At 37.7% G+C, this 26,402-nt stretch overlaps 1 protein-coding gene across 1 annotated transcript in view; it reads right to left on the reverse strand.

The window, feature by feature from the left end:
• Positions 1 to 26,402, reverse strand: part of LOC580806 (NUAK family SNF1-like kinase 1) — a 47,510-nt gene that overhangs the window by 17,180 nt on the left and 3,928 nt on the right. The window contains exons 2-4 of the mRNA XM_780840.5: positions 23,694 to 23,814; positions 20,372 to 20,520; positions 12,478 to 12,543 (exon numbers count right to left, since the gene is read on the reverse strand). Of these exons, the coding sequence (XP_785933.3) occupies positions 12,478 to 12,543; positions 20,372 to 20,520; positions 23,694 to 23,814 (336 nt within the window). The remainder of the gene's footprint in view (positions 1 to 12,477; positions 12,544 to 20,371; positions 20,521 to 23,693; positions 23,815 to 26,402) is intronic.

A 26,402-nucleotide genomic window follows, 5' to 3' on the forward strand; every position in this document is an offset into this window, starting at 1 on the left:
GAAATGTTTTGGTACTGAACAGATCCTCATTCTAATTATATATTACTTCTTTGAAGTATATGCTACTCTAAAGGCCTGTTACCCCATGCCACATCTGTATTTACACAATTTCTTATTTCATTACAAAAATTCAACTTTCAGATGCATATCAATACCGTAATCAAGCTGTTTCATACTTTGTAGTGTGCAAAAGTGAAATATTAAAAACAAAGGTTGATAACAACTTTCTTCCACATTCAAGTTTTCACATTTGGAGTTGCTCGATATTCAACTCATATTTTCTTTTGCCACCTTCTTGCCTCTTCATAATTCTTCTTCCAAGATCATACAAAGTTGAATCCCTTTGCCTCTCTCTCTCTCTCTCTCTCTCTCTCTCTCCCCTCTTTCTCTTTTTCTTTCTCTCTCTCTCTTTCACTCACCTCATCCTTCATCATCCAAACAATGACTCTATCCTCTCTGTGAATCAACCCTCTTTCATCATTATTTCCTTCTCGCAATCCGCTCACCATTTCCTCTCTATCATTTCCCCCTCAACAACTCATCTGTTTGTCTCTTCTCTATCTCCTACTTCTCTTTCTCTCTCACTCTCACCTCATCTTTCATCATCCAAACAATGACTCTACCCTTTCTATGAATCAACTCTCTTTCATCATAATTTCCCTTCCCGAAAGCTCACCATTTCCTCTCTATCCTTTCCCCCTCTTTCCTTTCCCCCTGTTTCGTTTCCCCTCGTCAACTCATCTGTTTGTGTCTTCTCTATCTCATCGTCATGACTGCGCATCCCGGTATCTCTCTTCCTCTCTAGTTTCCTGTCATCCATCATCCCTCCATCCTCCAAGGAATGCATCACTGGCCTGACCAAATACACACAGCTGTGGTACATCAACATCTCAACCCCAATCAAGGTGGAGTTATACCCCTCATCAAGAAAAGGATTCCCGACATCATCGTCCATCAAACCATCATACTCCTTTTATCCCTTGTTTTGACATTAAATGCAGATATAAAGACAGTAACGAGACAGCAAGAACATCTTCACTGCTTGGGCCAAAGAGGACCAATTAAACCTTGATATTTAAAGATGCCAGTATACAAGCCCATCATAAATTGTCATGTTATAATTTTCAATCTGTTGATCTACATAGATCTACCATGTACTAACTTGAAGCTTCTGGCTTGTTTGAAGCTCACGATTCTTTTTGGATGCAGGGAAAAAATACTTTTTTTGGGGGCTGCTTTTCAAGCTTGCTTGCATGAAAATAACACTCTTTACTTTGTTTTGCATTGAATTCTATGCAATATTTTTGGTGCTCTTTTATGACTTTCGGGGCTCTCTTTAGCATTTTGGGGGCTAATTCACTGTTTGGATGTAGCATATCACTAAAAATGAAACATAGCCCAAATTGTAATTCTGATTCCACATGCCATAATGGCTTCATGCAATTAAATTACTGAATATGTATATATATATATAAATATGTACTGTATATATATATATATATATATATATATATATATATATACAGTAAACAATACCTGAACGAAGATTAGTATTCAGGCTAGATTACGATCTTTACTCCAAAGTCAATCATCTCTTGCTGAATAAAAGCATGATCCAATCTTCATTAATACTTTCCCAACCATGACCTTTATCATGTCCATATCAGGTGACATGTCATGTGACTACCTTCTAATGTAGAAGGTAATACTGGGCTTTTATCTATATGATTCTATGCACATTGAACAAGTTTGTTCCTGTCACTAATAATGAAAGAAATATTAGAATAGGAAAAGTTGCACCAAGTCGTGCTCTTCCCCTCAATATAGTAGACCTACATCTAACAGCAGTAAATCATTTTGTGCTGCTCTCAGCCAGGTATCGTCTCAGATTTCAAATCTTGTAGGCGCATTCAATTTCAAGACATATAAACCAGTACGATGCTTTGAGTGTTCACAGAAGTAGCCACTCGACAAACTCGAGATTTATTATCCGTGTTATAGAAACAAGACATTTTAATCTACATATGGGATACATGATTTACATGCTGGAATGGCACTTGAGAGATATGATAGGACTCCTTTAGTCTTATACTTCCGTCTGAATTTCTGAAAAGTGAAGTTTGCTTCCATGTTCCTATAACATGATACCTTGAGCAGCCTTATATATATTTTATTGTCCTAGCCAATGCTTGTGAACCATCTATCAATAATTCTCTACTGTCGTGTATTTTGCATTTTTATGATCCATATTAGGCCTAATCCATGTTGATGACATTACAGTATCTTATGGTCAATTTGAAAGGTATCCAATATATATCATTTTCAGGTGGGACTCAAATTTCATGTTCATCTCATCATAAGCTTCATCCTCCAGTTTTATTCAAATGCCTCTTAACATGAAAGACAAAAGAATTTACAAGAGTACCGTATAACATAATAATAATGTATAGCCCTACATGTATATACAGTCATTTTAATATAACACAACTTTTCAATTCGATTCAATTCATTTATTTGTTCAAAGTTTACCTTTATTTGGACTGAATTTTATACCATGGTTATAACAATATAATCAAATATGCTTTGGAGATTTTAATGCAAATTTCTGCCATGTCAACACAAACCAATAGTAAGTTGCATGCAGGGCTTACCATTACGTTTTGTGCTGACACTTTCAGATCTTACCGTACATTCAGTAGTTACCCTCTAATATGCATGTCCCCCTATCTTAAATCATGAGTCATGCAATATTGAGCAAGACGCTTGATGACATCACCCAGGACCTATCATCAACAGGTTACCAATCAGAGATCATGTCATAGACAATCAGCATACCACCAAGGACGTTCCCCCTCAGTCATCCCCCTCTCTCTCCCCCTTTAACCTTCCTCCCTATATTTCATTTCTGACAAAATAATTTCAAAATGATGTATTCTGCTTGTATATTGCACTCAACGCCCTCGCGTTTGCCTTCTTATACAGGGAGGTTCCGATATAATGCATTATAAAATGAAGAGTTGTAAAATTATACACATACCGTATCCATTTTGGAAGGCTTGTTGTGCAACATCTCCGCTGTAGTGAATGAATGATAATCTCCCCAATTGCTAAAAGTAAGCACCAAATCATCCCTATGTGCTCTCATATTTGAACAGGCTAAATGCGTTAAAAAAGTTTGCTGGTAACCAGTCTTGATATTACGATGGTGGTCGCAACTTAACTTTTGCTCCGTCGGAAGTAAAATGTATACTAATAATATATGCGTATAAAGACTGAACTACTTATTCAAATTTGTCATTTCTGCAATAGAGTACCGAAGCTGTGACGTCATAAAAATCTATTTTTAGAATTTCTCAATTTTTTCTTCATATTCCGAAAGAACACCAAAAATAATGTCCAAATGTAGAAAACCAGATATGACCATCTGAATAAATATACTCCCCATAGGAACTCAGTGTTATATGCTCTGGCTCCTAATGGTTAGGAGCCAGAGCATATAATACTGAGTTCTCATAGGACATATATTCATTCAGATGGTCATATCTCAGCCAATACTTAACATATTCAATTGGTTTTCGACATTTGGACATCATTTTGGATGTTCTTTCGGAATATGAAGAAAAAATTGAGAAATTCTAAAAATATATTTTTGATGACGTCACACTTCACCACTCTATAAATGTGCTACTTGACTTCAAAGACATACATTTACAGATTGCTGTCCAAGATATAGCCAAATTCATTCCTGTCTCTGCCCTTATTGCGTGTTCCATCACACTTCGATTTTCACAAAGTCACTAGCAAACAAATCATCATCAAACCTTGCCAAGTAGAGAGGGGAAGAAAAAAAATCATGATTCTGGTTTGTTAGCAGGAATCGAGGGGGCAAATTTCATTTGATAGCATAATAAAACAGTACTTTGGAGCTAAATCCCATTATACAAAATGGATCATCAATTCCCACTGCTAACAAGGGCAGTAATACGGAGAAAAGACCCCTTTATCCTGCCGGGGAGGTACCACAATGATTACAAGGATGGAAAAGTTCCAAGTTGTATCATTGGCTATAGCTTAGAAGATCCCCAGGTCAGTATGAGTAATGCATGCATCATAGGGCTAGCAAACCATGATGTCCTTTCCTCATTGCCTTCTACCCTAGATACAAACAAATCTTTGCTATATAACCTGAGGGTGTTTCACAAAGATCCCAAGTAAAATTTAACTCTAAGTTGGACTTAACAATTATGGAGAGCAATTTGTAGCCTTAAAAAAAATGTATTCAAAAGCGAAAATTGAAATCCTGAAATCTCCTTGATAATAGAAATATGAATGATTTGAATCAACATTTTATGCCTTTAAAAAAAACTTGTACGTAATATTTTCATAGATGCTAATGGCTTTCCATATATAATTGTTAAGTTCAACTTTGGGTCTTTGTGAAAATAACCCACTGGACAAACCATAGGTGTGACTATGCATTCCCTTGACTTTGGTGCCACCAATCACTCACAGCAGCATTACTACAGTTTGCGTGTAATGGTTTAGGCTCGAGCGTCATATTTAAAATTAAGCGTTTCAATTGACAATACTTTTCATTTTTCTCTCATTTGTTTTGTACATGTGCAGGATGAGTGTGAAAAGTTTGTAATCTTCAGCGCTATTGCGGTTATGACAGGGCTGCCAACTCTCACGCAATCTGCTTGAGTCTCACACAATTCACCCAATTCTCACGCTCTCACGCTGATCATAGGAGTTCTCACGCTGAACCCCAAAAATAGAAACTAAAAAAAAAAAATGTCTCATATCGGATATTCAATATCCCTGCCGAAAGTTTCAACATTTTTTTAACCACACATGCGCAAAGCTAAACCATCAATGCAAATTGGTTTCGGTTTGCCGCGCAAAGACAAGATAGTGAATTGCGATTGGCTTATCCTGCGTTTGCGAGTGACGTCGTCACTTTACTATGAAGCGGGGTTTTTGTGCGAGACATGACAAGCGAGTGTCGATGCCATGGCCCGTCATCGCTGTACATCGCGCCCGGCCCGGCCCGGCCCCGGGTGGCTCAGTGTTTGCGATCGGATAATGGGCCTGGGCCGTCCTCTTTATTTTTAGTATGCATGTTCCTGTTGAGTGAGGATTTGTCCATTTTGTTACAGATAATCATAGGTTGAGGTTCAACTGCTAAGCTTATAAATTATAAAGACAGTGATTTGGAATAATGCACTTAGACCTACAAATGTAGAAGTTTGTATTTTTTCAAGGTCAGTGTACTTCATGAAATCAATTAACCTATTTGAATCCTGCCTTATGTATTTGTGGAATCAGGGTTAAAGTATGCACCAGATTGCACCATTTCAATTGCAAAATTGTATAAGCTCCCTACTGTGGAAGGGGGGACACCCCCCTTCCACACCACCCCCCCCCCCCCCACCCTCGGGCGCTTCGCGGCCTCGGGCTTGGTCGCTTCGCTCCCTCGCAATGTCTCACTCCCAACTCTTTCCAAAGGTTGGCAGCCCTGTTATGAAGTCCATGCCATTTACGATTAGACCTCATGCATTGCCATTGTAGGAATGTGCCCGATGTTAGTCTCTGAATAAGCTCTTTCACTGTATTTTCTTTATAATTTGCAAGAATTTGGTTTGAATGTATTAAGAATTATCTTCAAACAAAAGCATTTGGAAAAATTTGCGGTAAATTAAGTATGTATTCAATTAAAACATTCAATGAGGTTTACACCCATCTCCAACCCTGTAATAATTAGAAAACAATAGGATGTCCCTCTGTAATTTCAATTACATGTTGGAAATCATTGTGAAATACGGGCCTGCATGTGTTTTAGTATGTGCTAACACATCATCTGCCAAGTAATACAAAGGCATCACAGAGAGAGAGAGGGAGGAAGAAACAGGGAGAGAGGGAGGGAGGGTAGGGAGGGAGGGAGGGAGAAAGAGAGAGATGGAGATAGATAAAGAGAAAGAGAGAGAGAGAGAGAGAGAAAGAGAGAGAAAGAAAGAGAAAGAGAGAGAGAGAGAGAGAGGGAGAAAGAGAGAGAGAGAGAGAGGGAGAAAAAGAGAGAGAAAAGGAGAGAGATAGATAGAGAGAGAGAGATGGGGAGGGGATCGATCGACTCTCTTTATTCCCTACATCACAAGCCCTATTACATCTGAGGGTCCAGGTGCATCACCAGGTGAGAGTGTAATAAGCAGGAAAGATGATGAGTATTGCACGGCATCGTTAATAACACCTCTCACCAGACAGACACGGAACATTACCCATCACCACCTTTCTTTCCGCTCGCACCTCTGACATGAAGATGTCTCCAAATTTGTCCCTAATCTTTACACCGGGTCTCTTTTCACACATTAAAGGGAACTACAGTTCCTCCGAAATAATGTAAAGCCAAATGTTTACTTTCGATTGAACTAAAAATGTTTTTAATTTCTAAATCATTAATAAAAAAAGATTTAGCGGACTTTTCAACATTCAGAGAGATAATTGCACGATGCAAATCAATCCAAATTTCATTGAGTGCAAACTACAATATTTCAAACATCCGTTATAGATTTACATCGATCCACTGTCCATTTCCTCCTCGAAATGTGAAGTGAATCAATCTATTTAATTTCATATCAAGTCAAAGAGTTATATTTCTGTAATTGGTTGCTTACGTGTTGGTTTTCCTTTCTCTTTCTTTTCTCCACTATTGTAAGTAGGCCTAGGTACTTGTAACCTCACTCTTGACAAAAAACCTACACAAGTGCAGAAACCTTTAAACCAGGAAATAAACAAAGTGGTTATTATGCGAATGAGTTAGATTTCCTTTTCTTGAGAGAACAGGTTAGAACAATTTAAATGGTAGTTTTCCTGTGGATGAAAGAATCCACAAGCAAACACACTGAAAGAAGATACAGAGGGAGAAAAGAAATGTGTAATGACATGCACAATCAAGCAATCAATACTATGGTTAAGTCATTGATTTCATCATATTCATACAACCTGAGATAACAGATACTGTTTTCACACTGGCAATATTTTGCTTAACCCCGTATTATAGGTGGGGTTAAGGGGGGGGGGGGGGTCTTAGCCCCACCTATAGTACGGGGTTAAGCCTATTCCACTTTCTGTTCAGACGGGTTTTTACCAAAGTGGGCTAAAGTTGGCTAACCCCACCTATAGTACGGGGTTAACTAACCCTGCAAAATAGCAGGGCTAACTCCGCAATTGTGGTGCTAACTCCTGCTAACCCCGCAATTGCGGTGCTAAGCAAATGAATGAGAACAGAAACGAAAAATAGTCCGGTACTACGCAATGGAGCGTATCGCAGCTGGCCAGATGCGAAGTATGTCCAATCATAACATACACGATATCCGGGGTTAACGAAATGCAGTGAGAACAGCGGGAATTTTCTTATTCCGGAATAGGTGCTAGTACGGGACTAAAAACAGCGAGTGTGAAAAGCCCAAAAATAGTCCGGGGTTAAGGATAGTACGGGGCTAAGCAAAGTACGGGGTTAAGCAAAACCAGTGTGAAAAGAGTATTAGGGTACGTTTTGATTCAGGGTGGGGAGATATCTAAAAGACATGATAATGAACAAATGAGACAGAGCGATGTTGATCTCTTTTACAAACTGAGTTCCTTTCCACCTTCCTCTTTCTTAGAAAGTATAGAATGAAATCTATATAAAAAATAACACCCTATATCCTCTACATTCAACATTCATTATTACAGCCTTCTTCAAAACAGGTAACTTCTGTGAATACCAAAACAGACCCATAGAAAATAGGAGCAACCTGGTATGGAAACTTGAACAATTAAGTGTGTTAGTTTCAACTCCAATATCACCTTCTTTGAAGTTCTTTCACTGCATGTAGTACAGTATGTCACGGTCATCTACCCTACCAACAAAACTTATTCAGTCTCATCTTACATCTTGATGAACACTTCAAAGAAACAAGGCCAGCTAGAGGCATCTAAACTCAAAACAGTCCTACAGATTTCCCTGAACTTGAAGTTCAAGCAATAAGAAAAGGGTTATTTTAGGTGCACTTTCGTGGAGACTGAACCAGAAAACGAGGGCAGGGCCATCACGGCTTCTCAGAAGATGTTTTGTTTGTGTATAGCACGTGTGAATGAAGCTCCGAAGGGCCCAGGAATGCGGGTCCCTCGAAGGTTAGGGCACGGTTCTGTACTTGCCAAATACTTAAGGTATTCCAATAAAATGAAAATAGTCATAAAATCTGGGGCAGGTCGATGAAGAAAAAAAGTACTAGTAGTGATATGAAGGGAAAATGAAAGGTATACCCTTACAATCGTTACATGCACAATTTAATATACAGAATAAATAATACAGAATATAATATCTTTTATTTTCATGATCTTACTAGTACTCAAGCTATACCACTGCCATTACTGCACATCTTCATCATGTCTAAACTTTCAAAGGAAAATATTTTGATGTCATTCTACACAAGCAATAAATATTTGTCTTGCATAGGCTTGTGGGTTCTGTGCTGATGTGCAATTGAGGGAAATCTATTCCATCTCTCTTTCGATGCGGTCATAAGGGCCTGGGCCCAAGCTGATAACTACCATTGTTACACCCAGCTGCGCTATCGCACAATACATTTCCCTTATCGTCATGGTAACAGAGCCCCTCCCATGTCTGGTGAAGGTCTATGATATTAGAAGACTTCCTGTCTGTAACGAACAGGGCAGGTCTAGATAACGTCTTCACTCACGAGACTGTCCTGGGAAGAAAAATATGGTTCTATCGACAAACTTAGACTCGAGTCCTAGTAAACATCCAAAAAATAGAATTATCATAGAATCCCAAAATGTGCAAAATGTGCAAAAGCAGCAACAAAAACAAAACAAAATACCACTGCCAGTTTCTACTGGAAGTGCATACAAATTAAATGATTAACAAAGAAAAATCAAGATATCAGGCAAAATCAGCATAATTTGTGCTAGTGCTTTAAATACAAATAATAAAATCTTGACCATCATCATTTCTTATGCGGGTTCAAAGATGCATGATAAACATTTAAGAATAATCGTAAGTTGTTTTTGAGAATTTTTTTATTTCATCAAAAGAACTCAAATACAGATGTAATAGGCCTAATATATACAAAGAGAAAATTGAGCCAAACATATCATCAAAATCCTGTGATTTCATCCGGTGACATGAGAGATAAAGGAGTCATCCCTCTGAATCTGATAATTATGTCATCACTCCCAATCTCTAGTGGGTACAGACCCTCTTCAAGAGCCTTGAAAAGCTATGAGGCAAGCCTACCCACAAGCAAACCACGCAGAAAACACATTGAAAGTGAAAGCATAATTGTATATTAATAGACCTACGGTATACAACTCCTCATGATCTGGTAGTTGTAGTACTAGTTTCATGACGTGAACCTATTCAAGTGAAATTGATCTATATCAATCTAAACCTCATCAAAGATTAGAGATGAATAAGATCGGGGCCCTGATTCATGAATCATGTGATCAGTAACAACCGACACATATCAATGACGAATCTGCTCATAACCATTGAAATCCAGTGATTACAGTAGATTATATGAATTATTGTAACTTGTTATCGATTACAAGTTTTGTGAAGTAGGAACCGCGAATCAACCAACTTCACATAAAAACAATATCGGTATCCAAGCATCCAACCCTATCCCTAAATCTGCTTCATGTTATTTTTCTTTGGCAGGGGGGGGGGGGGGGGGGAGGGGGTCCCAGGTTACAATATCATAAATATCTCACTCATTAAAAAATTGAGTTCAGGTCATGTCTCTAAAAAAATATGGTATTTCAAATTGACACACTTTGGCGAAAACAGTTTCCCCCACCAAAAAGTCAAATAATAATAATAATAATAATAATAATAATAATAATAATAATAATAATAATAATAATAAATGAATAAATAAATAAATAAATAAATAAATAATGAATAAATAAATAAATAAATAAATAAGAAAAATGAGCCCATTTATAACCCATATTTAACATATTCCCAAGACTAATTCAATATGATCCACCTTGTGGCTATGCATCCTCTAAACACATGACATCCAATATAGGGAGGGGCACTCCTAATCCCACTTTAACCCCATGAAAAGGGCAACACCCAACTGTATACAATCAAATGATAACCATGAATACTGTCTCTGGTACGGCACATTGTGATAAAATGTTTTTTGTTGTCATTGTGGATTTCATTATAAGATTTATTTCAATATAACCATTACAAAAACAACAAGAAATCTCCCAATTACCTTATTGCCAAACCTTTGCAGTTCACTCACTGCAAGCAATTCACACTGGGTGTGAAACACATTGGAAAATGCCTTCAGTCATGTGACCACACCCCCTCCAAAAATAAAATAAAAACACATCCAACTGAGCAATGGGAATGTGTTTATGATTGACAACAAGGAGTGGAAACATTTTCTTAAGAAGCTGACTAAATGCCAGACTCAATTGCATCAGTCGGGTTCAACAATGGTTGAAAACATTCGAAGAGAGAAAGGGGAAAGAGCTGACTAATAGAGAGAAGTTTGGTTGCAAAATAAACATGTTTTGCACTTGTAGGTGAGACAGGAATGTTTGTCTGAAACTTGGTGGCCATGACTTACTTTCAAAGAATGTGTTCATTCTGGCAAGGTTTTAAAAGTAAATTAACGAAATCCCTAGGTGTTTTGATGAATTTAACCACTGCCAGTGCCAGAACTTAAACGATATTTCAAAAAACATGGCGGAAACATTTTGATAAACAGATGGTAAAAATACCATGCAGTACACTTAAGATGGAGCATGTATTTTATAACTCAATCATCAAGGAAAGAAGTATGACCATTTACCATTTAAAATAGCTCAAAGGTCAAAGTGTGAACTTGCATTGATGCACAATCCTGATGAGGGGATTTTCATGCATTTTTTCTTGGGAGCTAGCTAAATGACCTTCAAAACCATTAAATGAATGAATAAAACCCATATATCCACTGCTAATGATCAAATTTTGCATGATTAACATTACTCTAACGATCAGGAAAAGTATAAAGATCACACGTCCATCAACATTTGGGCTCATTAGTAAACGTAGACCATCATAAATACCAAATTACTGCCACCAATAATCGATTATCACTATCATAATCAAAAATTAATTTCTCACACTTCAAAAACATTACAATTTCATCATCATCATGAAGAACTATTTAACCTCCTTTAATTCACAGAAAGCTCATAAATATTGTATATAGCCCTTGATGTGATCCCATCACAAGTTTTAAAGTTTGTAAACAACCCTCTTTCAAAGTGTTGTATCCAGCAGGTTGGGGAAGGGGGGCCAACATTTGCTGCCCCTACCAAAAGACGTTAAAAGATGGGAGTTGTTGCTACCGCGTTTGGCGTTCAACAATAAGGGATAGAGCAACGTCGATCTGGCGCTGCTCAGTGGCTGCCGGGCTCACGATCAATTGGGCAAAAAGAATTTCCGTTTCGGTTTAATAAAATTTGGAGTGGACTAGGCTATTATTATTATTGTTCATCATTTTAGTTCAGATGATACTGTTTTCATCTGATATTTTCGTATCAAGGAGACTTCAATGCTTTGATTTTGAAGATGACTTTCAACCTGGTTCCACGATCATACTGATATTTATTTGAAGTTCATCTTTTGTGCTCAAGAAAAGAGCAAATTTGCTAAAGACGGACTCGAAATGATATGAAAACACGAAGATGAATCATGTACAGCATTCCACATGTGATTGACAAGTATACTCAAACAACTGCCATTCAGTTCTGCAAATCAACAACGTACATCGTCATGGCGATGACGCATCAATCACATACATTCAGCCTCACATGCATATGTTCACCAGGAAAAGAGGGATTTCGTGGCCTGCCAGCACTAATATTTCAAATCTCTTGATCAGTATTTTGGCATGTATTGCCGACTGAAGTACACCTAAAGATCGGGAGGAAGATGATACCTCCTGATGAAATGAATTGTAAACAGGCTTTAACAGAATTGAATCTAGCTGGCAACAAAATTGATGGGTTATCAAATATTAATACTAGCCCAAGTATTGATTTTACAGCTGCACGTACAGGTCCTCATACATTTATATATACTGTATGTTTGACTTGGGGTTGTACTTGCAGATGAATATCAAGACATCCATAATATCTATGAATCTATGCAGTCTGTTTCTTTTAATACAGTGAAGTATTAGTAAATGCAAGATAGAAATGAATATAATTTGCAGATCTGAGCATTTAATTTTTTTAATATACAGCACATTGCAAGGATTTAAACATGATTAAAAACTTATTTATTTCCTTTTTTCGTTGTAATACATTATAACAGCAGATTCCAACAATTACCATTTAATATAATAGTCATTTATTTCCTCCCTTATTTCCATAGTTTACTTTAATTAACCTTTTTAACCTTCTTACCTTAGCATCACCATCCTGATCTAGCAGGACATTCTCAAGCTTTAGATCGCGGTGGACGATATTATTCTGAAAAAGACAAACAAAAACAAAGAAATAAGATTAATATTTTAAATGTATGACAGGAAAGGTAGCTTCATCATCTACATTCTTCCTAATAGGAAGGAAAAGTTTTTGGTTTGTATTCTTCACCATGTCTAGCTATACCATGATTACTTCGAATTAGTCCATGATCTTGTTACCACAGACCCCGAGGCCTTGACTTTGTACATAGTAATTCTGCCAGAGAGACTGGCAGGGTTAACCACATAAAGTGATCATCACTCTCAAGTCTACCAACCAGTCGCCAAAAAAGGGAGGAAAAAAAAAGAGAAATTCATAGGCCTGTATTTTCCTAAACCTCAAACCCAATGCTCTTTGCTGGGTTTAAAGCTCAGTCGGCAGTCATTCAAGTAAAGGAAGTTCTAGACTGGTATATCAGGAAAAATCAATTCATCAAAGCTAAATGTTTAACATAACATTTGGGGTGATGACCCAGGGCACAGGATGATGACCCAGGGCATAGGATGATGACCCAGGGCATAGGATGATGAAAGGAACTTGAGTCAAATTGGTCTACACTTTTTGCAGGAGATTGCCAAATACAAAGCTATACATAATTATAGTTGTGTATTCCATGAATCCTAAATGAAGAAACAAAATTGATTAAACCTCTACTCTGATAACATCTCTAACAAAGTAATCTACCTTGCCTTTGTATGTTGTTGCACTGTCAGGCAGCTATAGGGCTAGCTTTCTGTCATCAATATAGAGCCTATAACCATGGACCTCTGCTATAACTATATACTTCTCTGAAAAGGATGACATATATATATATATATATAATCCCATATGGTACACATTCACCGTGTTACATTCTCTTTTAACAGAATACAACAATGGACAAAGGGTTTGTGAACCTTCTGAATGTAGAGGACCAATTCCACCTAGCTAGACAACACAATATATGACTCATGATGTAAACCATAACTCTTTGAGGTTACTGGGCCAATGAGCCATCTTGTGGCTTCAGAGAAGGTAAGAGTCATCAAGACCAATTAAAGAGCCCCTAAAAGCTTTGTTTGAATTCCAGTTAAGTCTCATAGTTGCCCTCTTATATCCAGTAACACTTCTTTGTAGCCGAGTTTTCTTCGGCTTGTTTGACATGTTTGCAGATACTTGCTAAGACCTTACAGTTCCACTAGACCTGTATTTAGTAACACTTCTTTGAAGCCGAGCTAATTTTGGCTTGCTTGTTGACACAACTTACTTTGTTCAACATTGTCTTATTTATTTGCCCTTTAAAAATTATGGGGAAATCACGGGGACACTTGTGACCCAATGACCTCGGTCAACTTTCATTGATAGAGACAAAAAAAAATCAATTACTTTTTTAATAATTAAATAAACCGTGTGGTCTTCACACAATATTTATTAAAGTTACATGAACATGTTAGAAGGCTTTAATGAGACAAATGACCAAGAACCATGATGATCTCATGATGATGATGACGATGTGGTTAAGTGTTAAAGAAGAAATTCCTTATTGTACTAAAGAACAAACACAAACAATTTCAATGTCTTGTGCCTCTAGTAAGCTATGGGTTGAAAAAAAAAAGACAAATGTAGAACCTTACCAATCTTCATGGTATATATTGCCGTTCTCCCATGATTATGAGTTATTACATGTCTAACAAATGATGGCTCTTTGATGCCTTTTGTGATAAGCTTATCCACTGCACCATTGTTAAACTGGAAAGTAGCACATTTCAGAGAGTTCACATTTCATTGTGCCTGCCTGCCTTAGGATAAAACCTGACAACAACTGAATTGCAAGTCCAAGATTAGTCCTGACTACTAAAAGAAGGCAATCACAAAGAAATACTTGAAATCAGACACCATTCTTAACGCAGAACAGAATGCAGAATCGTTTCTCAAAAAGGAAATACCATTAGTTTGATCCTTCTGAAATCAAATGAAAATATGGACATTCTTTGAATACTTGAAGTCTTGAACAAGTGTTGATCGTTCATGGACAAGTTTAGAAAATGAATGAAGACTGACCACCACCAGCAAAGATTGAAATAGCCTCAAGTCCAAGAAAAGGTCGAATGGGGTCATGGATAGTGACAAGATCAGGGCCAAGGCTTACTACCAAGTCCAAAGAGACTGGTAGGCCAGGTATGGTTTATTGTCTTTTCGATTGATCTTGGACCAGCAGAAACACTCCTTCAATTTTTTTTTAAACGTTCTTCTATGAATAAGTACTATGCAGAATAGAAAACAAGAACTGAAAATAAAGGAAGACTGATTGAAGTCGCATATTACATTTTTCTTATTATTATCGGCTAAGAACCAGAAGGGTGTTCACACAAGATACAATATTAACAATCTTTAATAGTTGCTCTAATAACAGAAAATGTCTGCAATTTTCTATACTGCTGTGAACTGCATTTCATCTCTTCTGTACCACAATCAAAGTTGTTTGATGCTTATCTTCAGATTACAATTATTATACTCTTCATTTCCTCCATTGTTTAGGTAAATTGTACCCTACAAAGTACTAGAAACAGTATGATCCAGACCATCTAAATTCCTTCTGAATTACATTTTGAATAATTTTTCCTTGTATCAATGCCAAGGTAGAAGAAATTACCGGTTATATCTGTTCAAATAGGTCAAGAATATACTGGTTTAAAAAACAAAATGAATATCAGGATGAGTTTATTACTACATTTCTTGAAAAGGAAATGAAACTACTGAAAAGGAGGATTGTAAACTTGAGAAAATCAAAGTGGGTGTCCCACACAGTGATAAATGGAAACTTTGTATCCTTTCAAGATCACATTTGTTTTCATTGACCATGAATATACCATAAATAAAACACATTACATTTCATATTTCATACAATTAAGGCATTGTACTTGACACTTTATAACGCAGGCATCATACAAGTTCTGGAACCTGTCAAATCCCAGTTCCTCTAAACTTTGTAGACAAAGTAAAGAATGATTTTCCTCCAGGGGACCACAAGATTACTGGCAGCGGAAACCACCTGATTCCCTTTCACTTTTCATGGTCGTCTTCAGAAACTAGACTTCAATCCAGGCAAAATCAGCTGGAGTTGACTTTTTTGATTCACCTCTAGCCTCACTCCCAGATAAGAATATCTTCTCATCTCTTTTCTCTGTTCTAGCATGAGATTTCATGGAACATAACGGAGGCAAATGTCAAATCCCCAACAATGAACACACCCTGCTGTACAGTGCTACCCTGGAATATGCCAAGCCAAGACTTCTGTTTGTTTCTCTCAATCAACTCCCCCCTCCCCCCTTTGTTTGTCAATATATCAACAGTGATTAGGAGGTCAACCCTATGACATCATAACTATGACTCATGCCAGGTGTCCCCTAGCAGAGGGAATACAGCTAACTGAAAGTACGGTCTCAATGAATGGTGTCATGGCATGCTACAATTACAAGAGATAGGCATACAGCCATACCCTTTTATCCAATTTATAAAGCTGGTTTATTTGACAGAGGCAGTATAAAGCCAGGCTACATGTTCATCTATGACATCATAATAGTTCACAAAGAGAGCTTCCATCTAATATTAATCTGAAAATCTTGGAAAGTTAAAGGTCCACTGCACTACTTATACATGTAGCTACTTGCGCCCTCTATATAACAAACACTGCCTAATCGGTGACCATTGGTCTCCCATGATCCTCTTTTTCTTATGTTTAATTGGGGAGCTGAGTTGATGAGATAACCTGTCCAGTGACCTTGCAGGGTGGTCTAATCTCTCCTGTACACTAGTACAAATGGGCTTTAATGCTAAAAATGTGTATTCTTTCACTCAAAACTTCTTCTTAAGATAATTGCTAGATTCAAGTTAGAGCAATTGAGGAGTTCTTGTCTTGTCTTCTGTTATGATGTCCTTGTGGAAATTAACCGTTTATTTAAAAGGATTCCTATTGAATAATCTCAGTCATGACATACATGTATGTCAGTATCTATTTTGATATACCTTTTTTAAATATATATAAATGCATTGTATTATAAAATATGTTGTTCAGAAATGAAATGTGATGTTATTTTTAATTTGATCGTAAATTGTCATGTAATTCAGCTGAAGCTGCGATATGATAATAAAACAAACTGAACTGAAAAAAAATCAAAGCCGAGAAGTCCCTTTTTAACTCGGCTAGAGTAAACTGAGGCCAGACAATCAAAAGAAATCTACAGGGAACCATTTCTCCAGTCCAGACGCAGTTCAACTCCAAGGCCACATATCTGGCATAGCTCTTCCTTCAAAGCTCTCTTCACATCTCATGAAAAGATGCCAGCAGAGATGGTCCAACAAGACTTGCTCCAGAAACATTTGTTCTGATGACACTTGCTCTGGCGACAATAGCTCTTGTAACATTCTCTCTCGTAGTGTCATTACAGGCTTTAGTATGTCAAAGATACAGGATGCTGGAGGGTGTTCCATAAAGCTGTTCGTAAAGTTAGGCATGACTATACGAATGACTTATATATGAAAAGCCAAATGCGATGCTCAATCATTTTTTAACTGCATCAACTTAAGTTGAACTGTGCAGATGTAGATTAACATTCTTATTATAGCAAACATTTTTACTACAATGTATATTGTAATGTTTACCATAATTTAATTGAGGTTATTGGAAATATAGTCACACTTTGTGAAAACATCTATATCGGCAAGTCATTGTCAGTATCTACATGTAGGCCTACATTTGCAACCCAGGCGAACAAGGAGAATCAGGGATAATATTATTTAAATTAATTCCTACTGCAATACAACGACATTACTCACGCTATACATGTTATTTGCCTGCATATGTTTTCACCAACATACATATATATAATTTCAAAAACTTATATCATCAGAGATATATAGGTGAAATAGTTTGAGTTCATGGGACCTATTGAACCCTAAAAGGAGGAGTACTGATGTTTGTTTTTTTAAATTCAAATTATATAAGTAAGATCTTAAATTCTTAAACATTTTCTGGGAGTTCCATGAGAGAGCATAACTTTAACTTGAGCATTACACATTGCAGCTCAGTTGCTTCCCGCAGATGCATATATGGGGCCCCAACCACTAGCCCACCCTTAAGGGGTCACATCAGGTGTACTGCCACATACAGTCATCAATTAATCCATCATTTTCTGTTAGAGTGAGAGAAACTTGAGGCCGTGCCAAGAACATGGCTGGATCACTAACCAGCGGGTAATGTATGAAGGAAAGGTTATAAAAGTGTTACCTCTATTCAAGGCAGAATGAGTTTTCATTTGCCTCAGTGAAAATGAGTTGGACCAAGTCTGGAACATGTAGACTACACATTTCTATATCACGAGGGTTCAGTAGCATGAGTAAATAGTCTACTAACAATATTCCAGGTTTGATGAAACTTGTTGGATTGAGCAGAAGCAGAAGTAGGAGGAGAAGGAACTCGTCCTGCATGCAAGCTATGAAGTAAGGCTATTTGAATGCTTCACCTAGCATGAGAGGCATTTCACAGAGACTTGGAGCCTTGCAAACCTCAGAAAATCGCACAATTGGACCACAGTAATAGTGAATCAAGGGTGAAGGCCTACATGTATACCAAACAGACAGATGATACTAATTGAAATAGGATGCCTGTAAACCTCAGAAAGCAGTCAGAATCTACCACCGAATGACTGAACTGTTAATGCATGCATACCATGCCACTAACAGGAAACAAACTGATAACCTGTCATGAGAAAAACCACAAAAGGCAGGAAAAGATGGAAGTAACCACATCTATCCTTCCCTCTTCTGTATCTACTCCCCTTCCCCTTCCCCCTCTCCTCTTTGGCAACCGCAGTTCCCTTTCCTTTCATTTTCTGCTGAAATCACTTTCACCATGAGTCAAAGTCAGTGGGAGGTTTTCTGTCTGGATCCATCATGCAAAATGAATTTATACGGATTAAATTCAGAGTTTATCAGTATTTGCCAAAAGCTTAGACCCCTGTTACACATACGTCTGAAAGTGGACTGAGGCAGACTTAGTCCACCTCTGGATGTGGTTTGAGGCCGGCCTCAGTCCCGCAATCAGTAGGTGTAACACCAAAGTGGACTCGGGGCCGGCTTATAAGCGGAAGTGACGTGACCTGTCATCATAATCAACATAATACCCTTCTCTTATGTTAATCTTTGTTTTTTATCATTCTATCACTTTCTCTTTCTGTCTTTCCTTATATTATTCTTTGTTTCTATCATTCTATCACTTTCTCTTTCTGTCTTTCCTTATGTTATTCTTTGTTTCTTCCTTCTATCACCTTCTCTCATGTTTTTCTTAGTTTTTATCATTCTATCACTTTCTCTTTCTGTCTTTCTGGAGTCCGCCCCAACGTCAGCTCGTGAAAAGGCGACGTGAGGCAGGCCTATATGTAGACGCAAAATTGCGGGCCCGAGATCATGTGTAACAGGGGTTTGATGATCTCGAGGCGGCTTCAAATTGCAGGCGTGAGGCTGCCTCCGGGGCCGCTTTATAAGCCAACGCATGTGTAACAGGGGTCTAAGTCCAATGTAACTCTCTGAGCAAAATGCAAACCGCAAATTCAATCAACAAGGCCCTATCGATATTCTGTTACTGTTAGTTTAATAGGAGAATCTTGAATGACATAGACAAGGATAATTTTTGTCAAATGTACCAAACAAAATTTGAAAATGGACATACTGGAAATACAATTGCTATCCACCCTGGGGGATGTTTCACAAAGATCCTAAGTTGAACTTATCTCTAAGTTGGACTTAATAATTATAGAAAGCCGTTAGCATCCTTGAAAATATTTTGTGAAAATTATTTTAAAAGGCATAACATGTTGATTGAAATCATTCATATTTTCTATCATCATGGGAGATTTCATGTTCTTGATGTGGAATTTATGAAAAGTCTAAAATACCAGAACCCTATTTTTGCTCTTACACGCCTTGTAATCTTGGCATTTTAGCTCCATGTGCAGCTGATACAGCACCAGTGAGTGGTGCAAAGGGACATGACACTAATGAAATTTGGCATGAACCTGAGCAGATTGTTGTGGGTATACCTGCACGGTGTTGATTGATCTCTTGTTATGGCTTCGATTTTTTACCATGAGTCAGTTACACTCTCAGGGAAACTATAATGTAACTATAACCTCCCATTATAAAAACTTACTACTCTGCTATAAATCTGTTTCATTGTTCTCTAAGAATATGTTGGTGTACCAACTTTACACACCATCACCCATCCAAATCACAGACAAAATCACTTCAGAATAATCAGTGGAAATTTGTTCCTGCTCAGCTGACATTTCTCTGCCGAGTTCATCTATCTGAATTTAAGTTGATACATTCTGTCACGTTCCTATTCCCCACTCCTATCCATCTCTTCCTTTGCTTCGTCCCAACTTCTTATATGCTATCTGCCACCATCCTCTGACAGATTCATGCCACATGTGAAATTACTGGTATGTTGCGGTTCTCAGACCCTTTCACACCTTGCGCTGTATACCTAAACGAATAGGAGGATGTCTTGAAGTGCAGGGTATGTCCAAATACAAAATCAAACTGAGAAGTTTTCAACCCCTTCCCCGCCCCCCTTCTTCTACTTCCATTCCTCCCTTCCCCCTTTCCCTTCCTCCCCGAATCCTCCCATCATTCTATCACAAAGAAACATCTCGTCTACAACCACATTCCCACTGCAACAAATTCAATAAAGCTATTGTCTAAACTTGGAAAAGGTGTGGTGTAAATGCTCCTATTGTGACCATCAGGGGAACATATCCGTTCACATCAGGGTGTACATTATATACATGTATCTTACCAGATGGCAGTAGGCCAGTGCGGAGACGATTTGTCTGAAGAGTCTCTGTATCTCTCCCATCGGGATGCTGCTGCTGTCAATGAACTCGTACAACTCCCCACCGCTGGCATACTCGAGTACAATCACAATCTTCTCCTTGCTCTCAAACACTGCAACGAGGGAGAGGGAGAGAGAGGGACAGAGACAGAGAGAGAGAGAGAGAGAGAGAGAGAGAGAGAGAAACAAAGCATGTTGTTAATTCAAAGCCCCACAAGTTCAACGTTCATATTTTATCGATACATATTTTTTAAAGAATGCTTGGAAACCTTCAAATACTTTTCTAATCATCAAAATTTTCATAAAAATACTTTGAACATGCTTGCAAGTAAATCATAACATATTTAGAAGTGGTGTCATTTTCTAAGTCAAAATTGGCTATTTGTTTCGGGTAGCATTTCTTCCAGAGCTGTTTTGGCAAAACGTAAAGTTCCAGAGCTTAATCTTTTTCCACTTCCCACTTGCTTTTCCATTATGTATGGAAGCCCCTCTGTATAGCAATACAATTACACATTACCCATACAGGTGCAAGCATTTCTGCGGTATTACTTTTTGTATCATAAACACTTTTTAAGGAAAGGCAAAGTGAAAAATCAATTATGAATCATAGTGGAGAAAAAAATCCAGGCGGAAAAAACAGATTTCAGGTTGAAAGCACCAGCTGCACTATACTGACATCATAAAAAAGGGAAATCCCCAATGTAAAGGATATATGCAACCTGCAAAGAATGTCAATACTTCATCCATTCATTCAACTGAAATTAATAACATGTTTGAAAACAAATACAAAGCGAGTTTCTAAATCCTTGACTACTTGTCAATATTGGCTGAAGCATTATTGATAGTGATAGTCAGGAGATGGAAGGGAAAATTAGGGAAATGATCAACAGACCAAGGAATAAAGAATTAACATCAGAAAAAAGGCAAGCTTGGGGATTTTGGGGCGGATTGTTTGCATGTTAAACCAAGCATGACTCATCGATGATCAATGTAATTGCCAGTGTATCTACTTCCGAATTAATCAGTTAATTGGTAAATGCCCTGACAACAGGCCTAAACACAAGCACAGACACACTGGCGATGGAATAGCTTTTATACACAGCTGGGTAACTTCTTGGTTTGAGCATGGACCTAATAAGGTCCATGGTTTGAGCAAGGAAATGTAATGCGTTACTTTCCAGACTTAGGTCCAAGGAGTAACTGTCATACAGTACAAATTGCAGTACAGTTTTGGGGTAAAGGCCACAAATATTTCTACTATAAAATAATGATAGTAAAATGACTTGTAGACCTTTCTAAAAAAAGAAGGGGATATGTTTGATACATTGGAAATAAGTAGATATTGATCCTTTCTTTTTCATCAGGGATTATTAATGTTCTCTTACTTTATTAAAGTATGAATAACTAGAGGTATTAAAGAATCTCAAGGAAATATGCAAATTCATATTTTTTCTTAGTAATGTTTCAATTCAGGAATTAGCATCAGAGGGGAAAAAATACAATGAATGAAAGTCTTCTACAGTGAAATAAGAAAAGCAATGAGATATATTCTAGACGGATCTAGACGGATCTAGACGGATCACAATTCAGCTGCAGTTTGAACATTCACCCCCTCCCCCCTCCTGCCCCCTTCCTTGATCATGCCCTTATTACTTTTGCTGTGCTTGGATTCCCTAATTCTGTGATTCACACGTCTTTCCATGTCCAGGGCCCCTACTTAACGACGGCGGTTAGATTGGTACCATTGGATGAGATGACACAATGGAATGAGTCAAATTACACACGAATGATGATTCATCGTCCATGCCTCATAATCATCAAATAAGTCCTCTCTACCAACCATGCTCATTAATCCTCTTCCTTTCACGCCCAAGATGTGCAATATCATTCTCCCAAATAACGAATATTACATTTACCTGTCAGGGAAAAAATTAATTTAAAAAAAATGAAAATAACACTCTTTAATTTGTTTAGCAAAGAACTCTATGCAAATTTTGGGGCTCTTTTGGGCATTTCGGGGGCTAATTCGCCCCAAGCCCCAATGTATTTTCCCCCCTGATACCTGTTTATTGCTTGGTGTAAGAGTCATTGTAATATTTGAGCAGTTGGCGCTTTAGCTTTAGCAGGCCCAACGGCTTCCTTTGAAGAAGGAAAAAAAAAATCTGTCACCAACACACTATCATCCTCTCCTTTCTCCCCCCCCCCCCCCCTAACCCAACCCCAATTATGGAATGTAATCTCTTGGTATAGGGCTAGGCTTACAGGTGTCATGGTTAAATACTTGTATGAAATAAATAATCTTTGTTTTTCAGAGTTCAGACCATAAAACAATCTCAACCAAAAATTTCTGCATATCATTCATTTTATTTTCATTTTCATTTGTTTATTCTTTTAATATCTTGGTCACAGTCACACCCATTTGCTTTCTAAATATGGAATACCGTGATGCGTGGGTGAAATAAACTTATTACAGAACTTGCCATAAAAATACTCCATTCAATGTTTGCCTTATTCATTTTACCACGCAACTAGAGCAAACAAAGTTGATTTTTAAGAGCCCATTGTATTTACACAAGCCCATGAGCTCCGGAATTGTATGCGACCTTTAACCTTAATGGGTAAGTGCTGGCAACACCTCCATTTCAAAAAGAAATTGGCAGCAGGAAAGGTTAGAATGGGGATGTTTCTTTTGAAATGGAATTTGGAGAAGAAAAAAAAATAATAAAAAGGACATAGTTCCACAGACTTGTTGGAGTGGGCTACCGCAGACTGTCGTCTAGACTTAACAATGTGGTTTGACAGAAGTACATAGTTTGGGAGTGACACAATTTAATCCTAATCAGTCTGCCATGCCAAAAACACCCTTGTTTGTCCCAAAACATGATTTAGATTTACATGAAATAAATCTGCCATTCAACTCACAACCGACTCGAGACTCAAGAGACTTGCTCTACCGTGAACTATCAGAAGAAAATGGAAAACATGAATCATTCAAATTATGAGTCGATTAAGTTTAACACTCCTCAAAAGTGTATCCAGAGGGAATATATACAGTACATCCATATGGCAGCTGGATATTTTCTTTTCACTGTAAAAAAAAAGGCCTTAAGTAATACGTCATTGAAGGTAGATAAACAACTGTACAAGTAAACAATTTCTTTCAACCATTATACCACAACTGTCCTTGAGTTAATCTTGATTTGTTGTTTTTTGTTTACAGCTAGGTGAAGTCAACTTTGATCAAGTGAATAATCATGTGTGAGATTTGTTCTTCTTCTTTTCTTACCTTCGTATATATTAACAATGTTTGGATGATCGAGGGTTGACATAAGTTCAATTTCTTGACGGATCCTTCTCATGTCTTCTGGGTCTTCTATCTTGTTCTTTGGAATGGACTTGATTGCAACCTGAAGAAAAAACATCAAAAATATTGATAGAATCATTAGATTATTTATTACCAGTAAGTGAAATATATAAAATCAGTCTACCGGTACATCAGAAGAGCCTGACAGAATAGAGATATGTATGTGTACTCTTGTATATTGTCTCTCATCATACTGCGGGGTTCACTACCCTTGTCACAGAACATCACACATGTGCACAATATGTGCACCATCTCTATGCCCTGCTGAAGCTGAGTACCCCGTTATGTACAGTGTACGTGCATGTAAAATGTATGTGTATAACTTTTGGTTTTCTTAGACCACTTTCATAGCACCATATCTATGTAGAGCAAACCCTGAGATAAAGAACAACACAAATTATTCTCCTTCCATGAACTATCAACAAGTATAAAGACCAGGCTTGTTTGTAACTTATACAAAAGCCAGGGGGCAGAAAGAGCAATACAAGTGATCATTTAGTGTACATTCTGGGAACTTCGACCCTGAAAGTTTCTATAGATTAGTATTTTAACATTATTTGAATAGCGCCTTCTTTCCTCTTTATTACAAAGAATGAAATCCCCTGCCCAGACTACTGGACAAAAGCACCTACTATTTACAGAGTTGTTAACCCCCTTTTTCATAGAAAAGAGTCACTAAACCAGCTCACAAATGTTTGCAAGTTCTCCAAAATTTGAAGAAAGTAAAGCCATCACGGTCAATCCATGTCATCAGCTGAATAACCTTCTTCTTCTTCTTCTTCAAGATAATCTGCCTCCTTCAATACTGAAGATTTTTGCAGATGCCGTATACTCGGCCTTCAATTATTCAATCTTGGAATCCAACACTCACACACTCTTTTATTGTGTACTTGGAAGAGGCTACCTGTAATCACTATGAACATGACTGACAATGAGAGCGGACAAAATATACAGTTCCTCAGGTAGACAAAGGAACATCCCTTCACAGCTATTATGTAAAAAGGTGAATATGCATGTGACACCTGTTCTACACATTTTTACATAATAGCAGTAAGGGATGTTCCTTTGTCTACCTGAGGAACTGTATATTTTGTCCGCTCTCATTGTCAGTCATGTTCATAGTGAATACTCGAGTACAAATCTTCTGTCTGCCTGAAGTATTTGATTAGACCTGGGATCATTTCCCTGATTACATCATTCCCAGAACCCCAAACAATCAAATAATAGAGTTATCATCTCATATCATGTCTACTAATTCCCTCAAGTATGCGATAAGATTGTATTTAATCCGGACCTTGCACATTTGCTGATGGCTCTGATAGGCTTCTTGTAAGCCCAGTAAAGACCTGTTTTTTATGATACAGGTAAACTACAGTGGTTTACTATGGGGGGTTCTGTGCTCCACATCTTTGTATCTTATAACAAATGGATAAGTGACCAAAGCATAGGACCTTCCTTGAACTAATCTATAATTTTTATCCGTACTTGTTCCTGCCATTAAAGTACAAATCAAAATATTGTCACACTAACCTTGTGTGCACACACAACAAATTCATCACATAGTTATAGAATGAAATTGTGTGTGTTTACAGTTACTAAAGATACATCGTATAACCAAACACGGGTCTGGGCATCGTTTCGAACTAGAACTCAATAAAGAATCACGGAATGTGTTGTGTGTGGACGTAACTAGTATAACTGGTCAAACTAGAATGGTATACATGTAACTGGGCGGGGCTTAACAGGCCGTAAGAGGTACCGGTATGTATCCTTGACTGCTTAGGGCAAAAAACATCAAACAAATGATCTACTAGTACTAAATGTACAAGTACATGTAGTACTTATGGAATCTGAATTTGAAATAATTTGTTTTGTCAGAACAATCTAGAATTGCTTTTCCTTCATCAAATAACTACAATGCAGTACATGTATGATTCTGAACCTTCACACATTCAACATGTAAACAAAGTTGGAGACTCTTACAAAACGAAGATTCTTTAAAAGTGGTCCCTACAGACTGGACAGAATACTTTGTGACATGTCTATAGAATGTTGGCATCTTCATGATGACAGTGATTTACAAGTTAAATTCTGAAGATGAAAGAGGGAATGTCTACTTTAACTCTTCCCAAACTGGGGTTGTTTTGAAACCAAATGAAAATATATCCCCACTGTCTCCCACTTCCCCCCAGTGTTTGGTGTCATCGCCCCATCAATGACAAATTAACAATGATCCTGGCGACTGTCTAATGTTTGTCAGCTTGTTGTCTCCTCAACCCGCCCTGCCCCCTAGACAGAAGATAAACAACAAAATCTCCCCTGCACCCCCCCCCCCCTCCACAACCTTAATAGTCAACACAACGTCAACAAATGGTCATTGACATATGGACGCCCACATGTCCCGAATGGTCATTTGTGTTTTGAAGTGAATTCTGCTGTGGGAGTGAGTCACTAGCAGCCATGAACCCTGCCAGGCATACCATCTCAAATAAAGAAGCTCCTGGTGGTTAGAATACAACCAAGATGTTGCAGTTACCTACCATCTTCACCAACATCAATCTTTTCATTGTTTCATGCTTCATACTTCTATCAAATATTATGGCAAATTGGTAATTAAACTATAATTGTAAC

This window comes from Strongylocentrotus purpuratus, unplaced genomic scaffold, assembly GCF_000002235.5.
Source record: "Strongylocentrotus purpuratus isolate Spur 01 unplaced genomic scaffold, Spur_5.0 spur5_scaffold_6, whole genome shotgun sequence".
NCBI classification, from domain to species: Eukaryota; Metazoa; Echinodermata; class Echinoidea; order Camarodonta; family Strongylocentrotidae; genus Strongylocentrotus; species Strongylocentrotus purpuratus.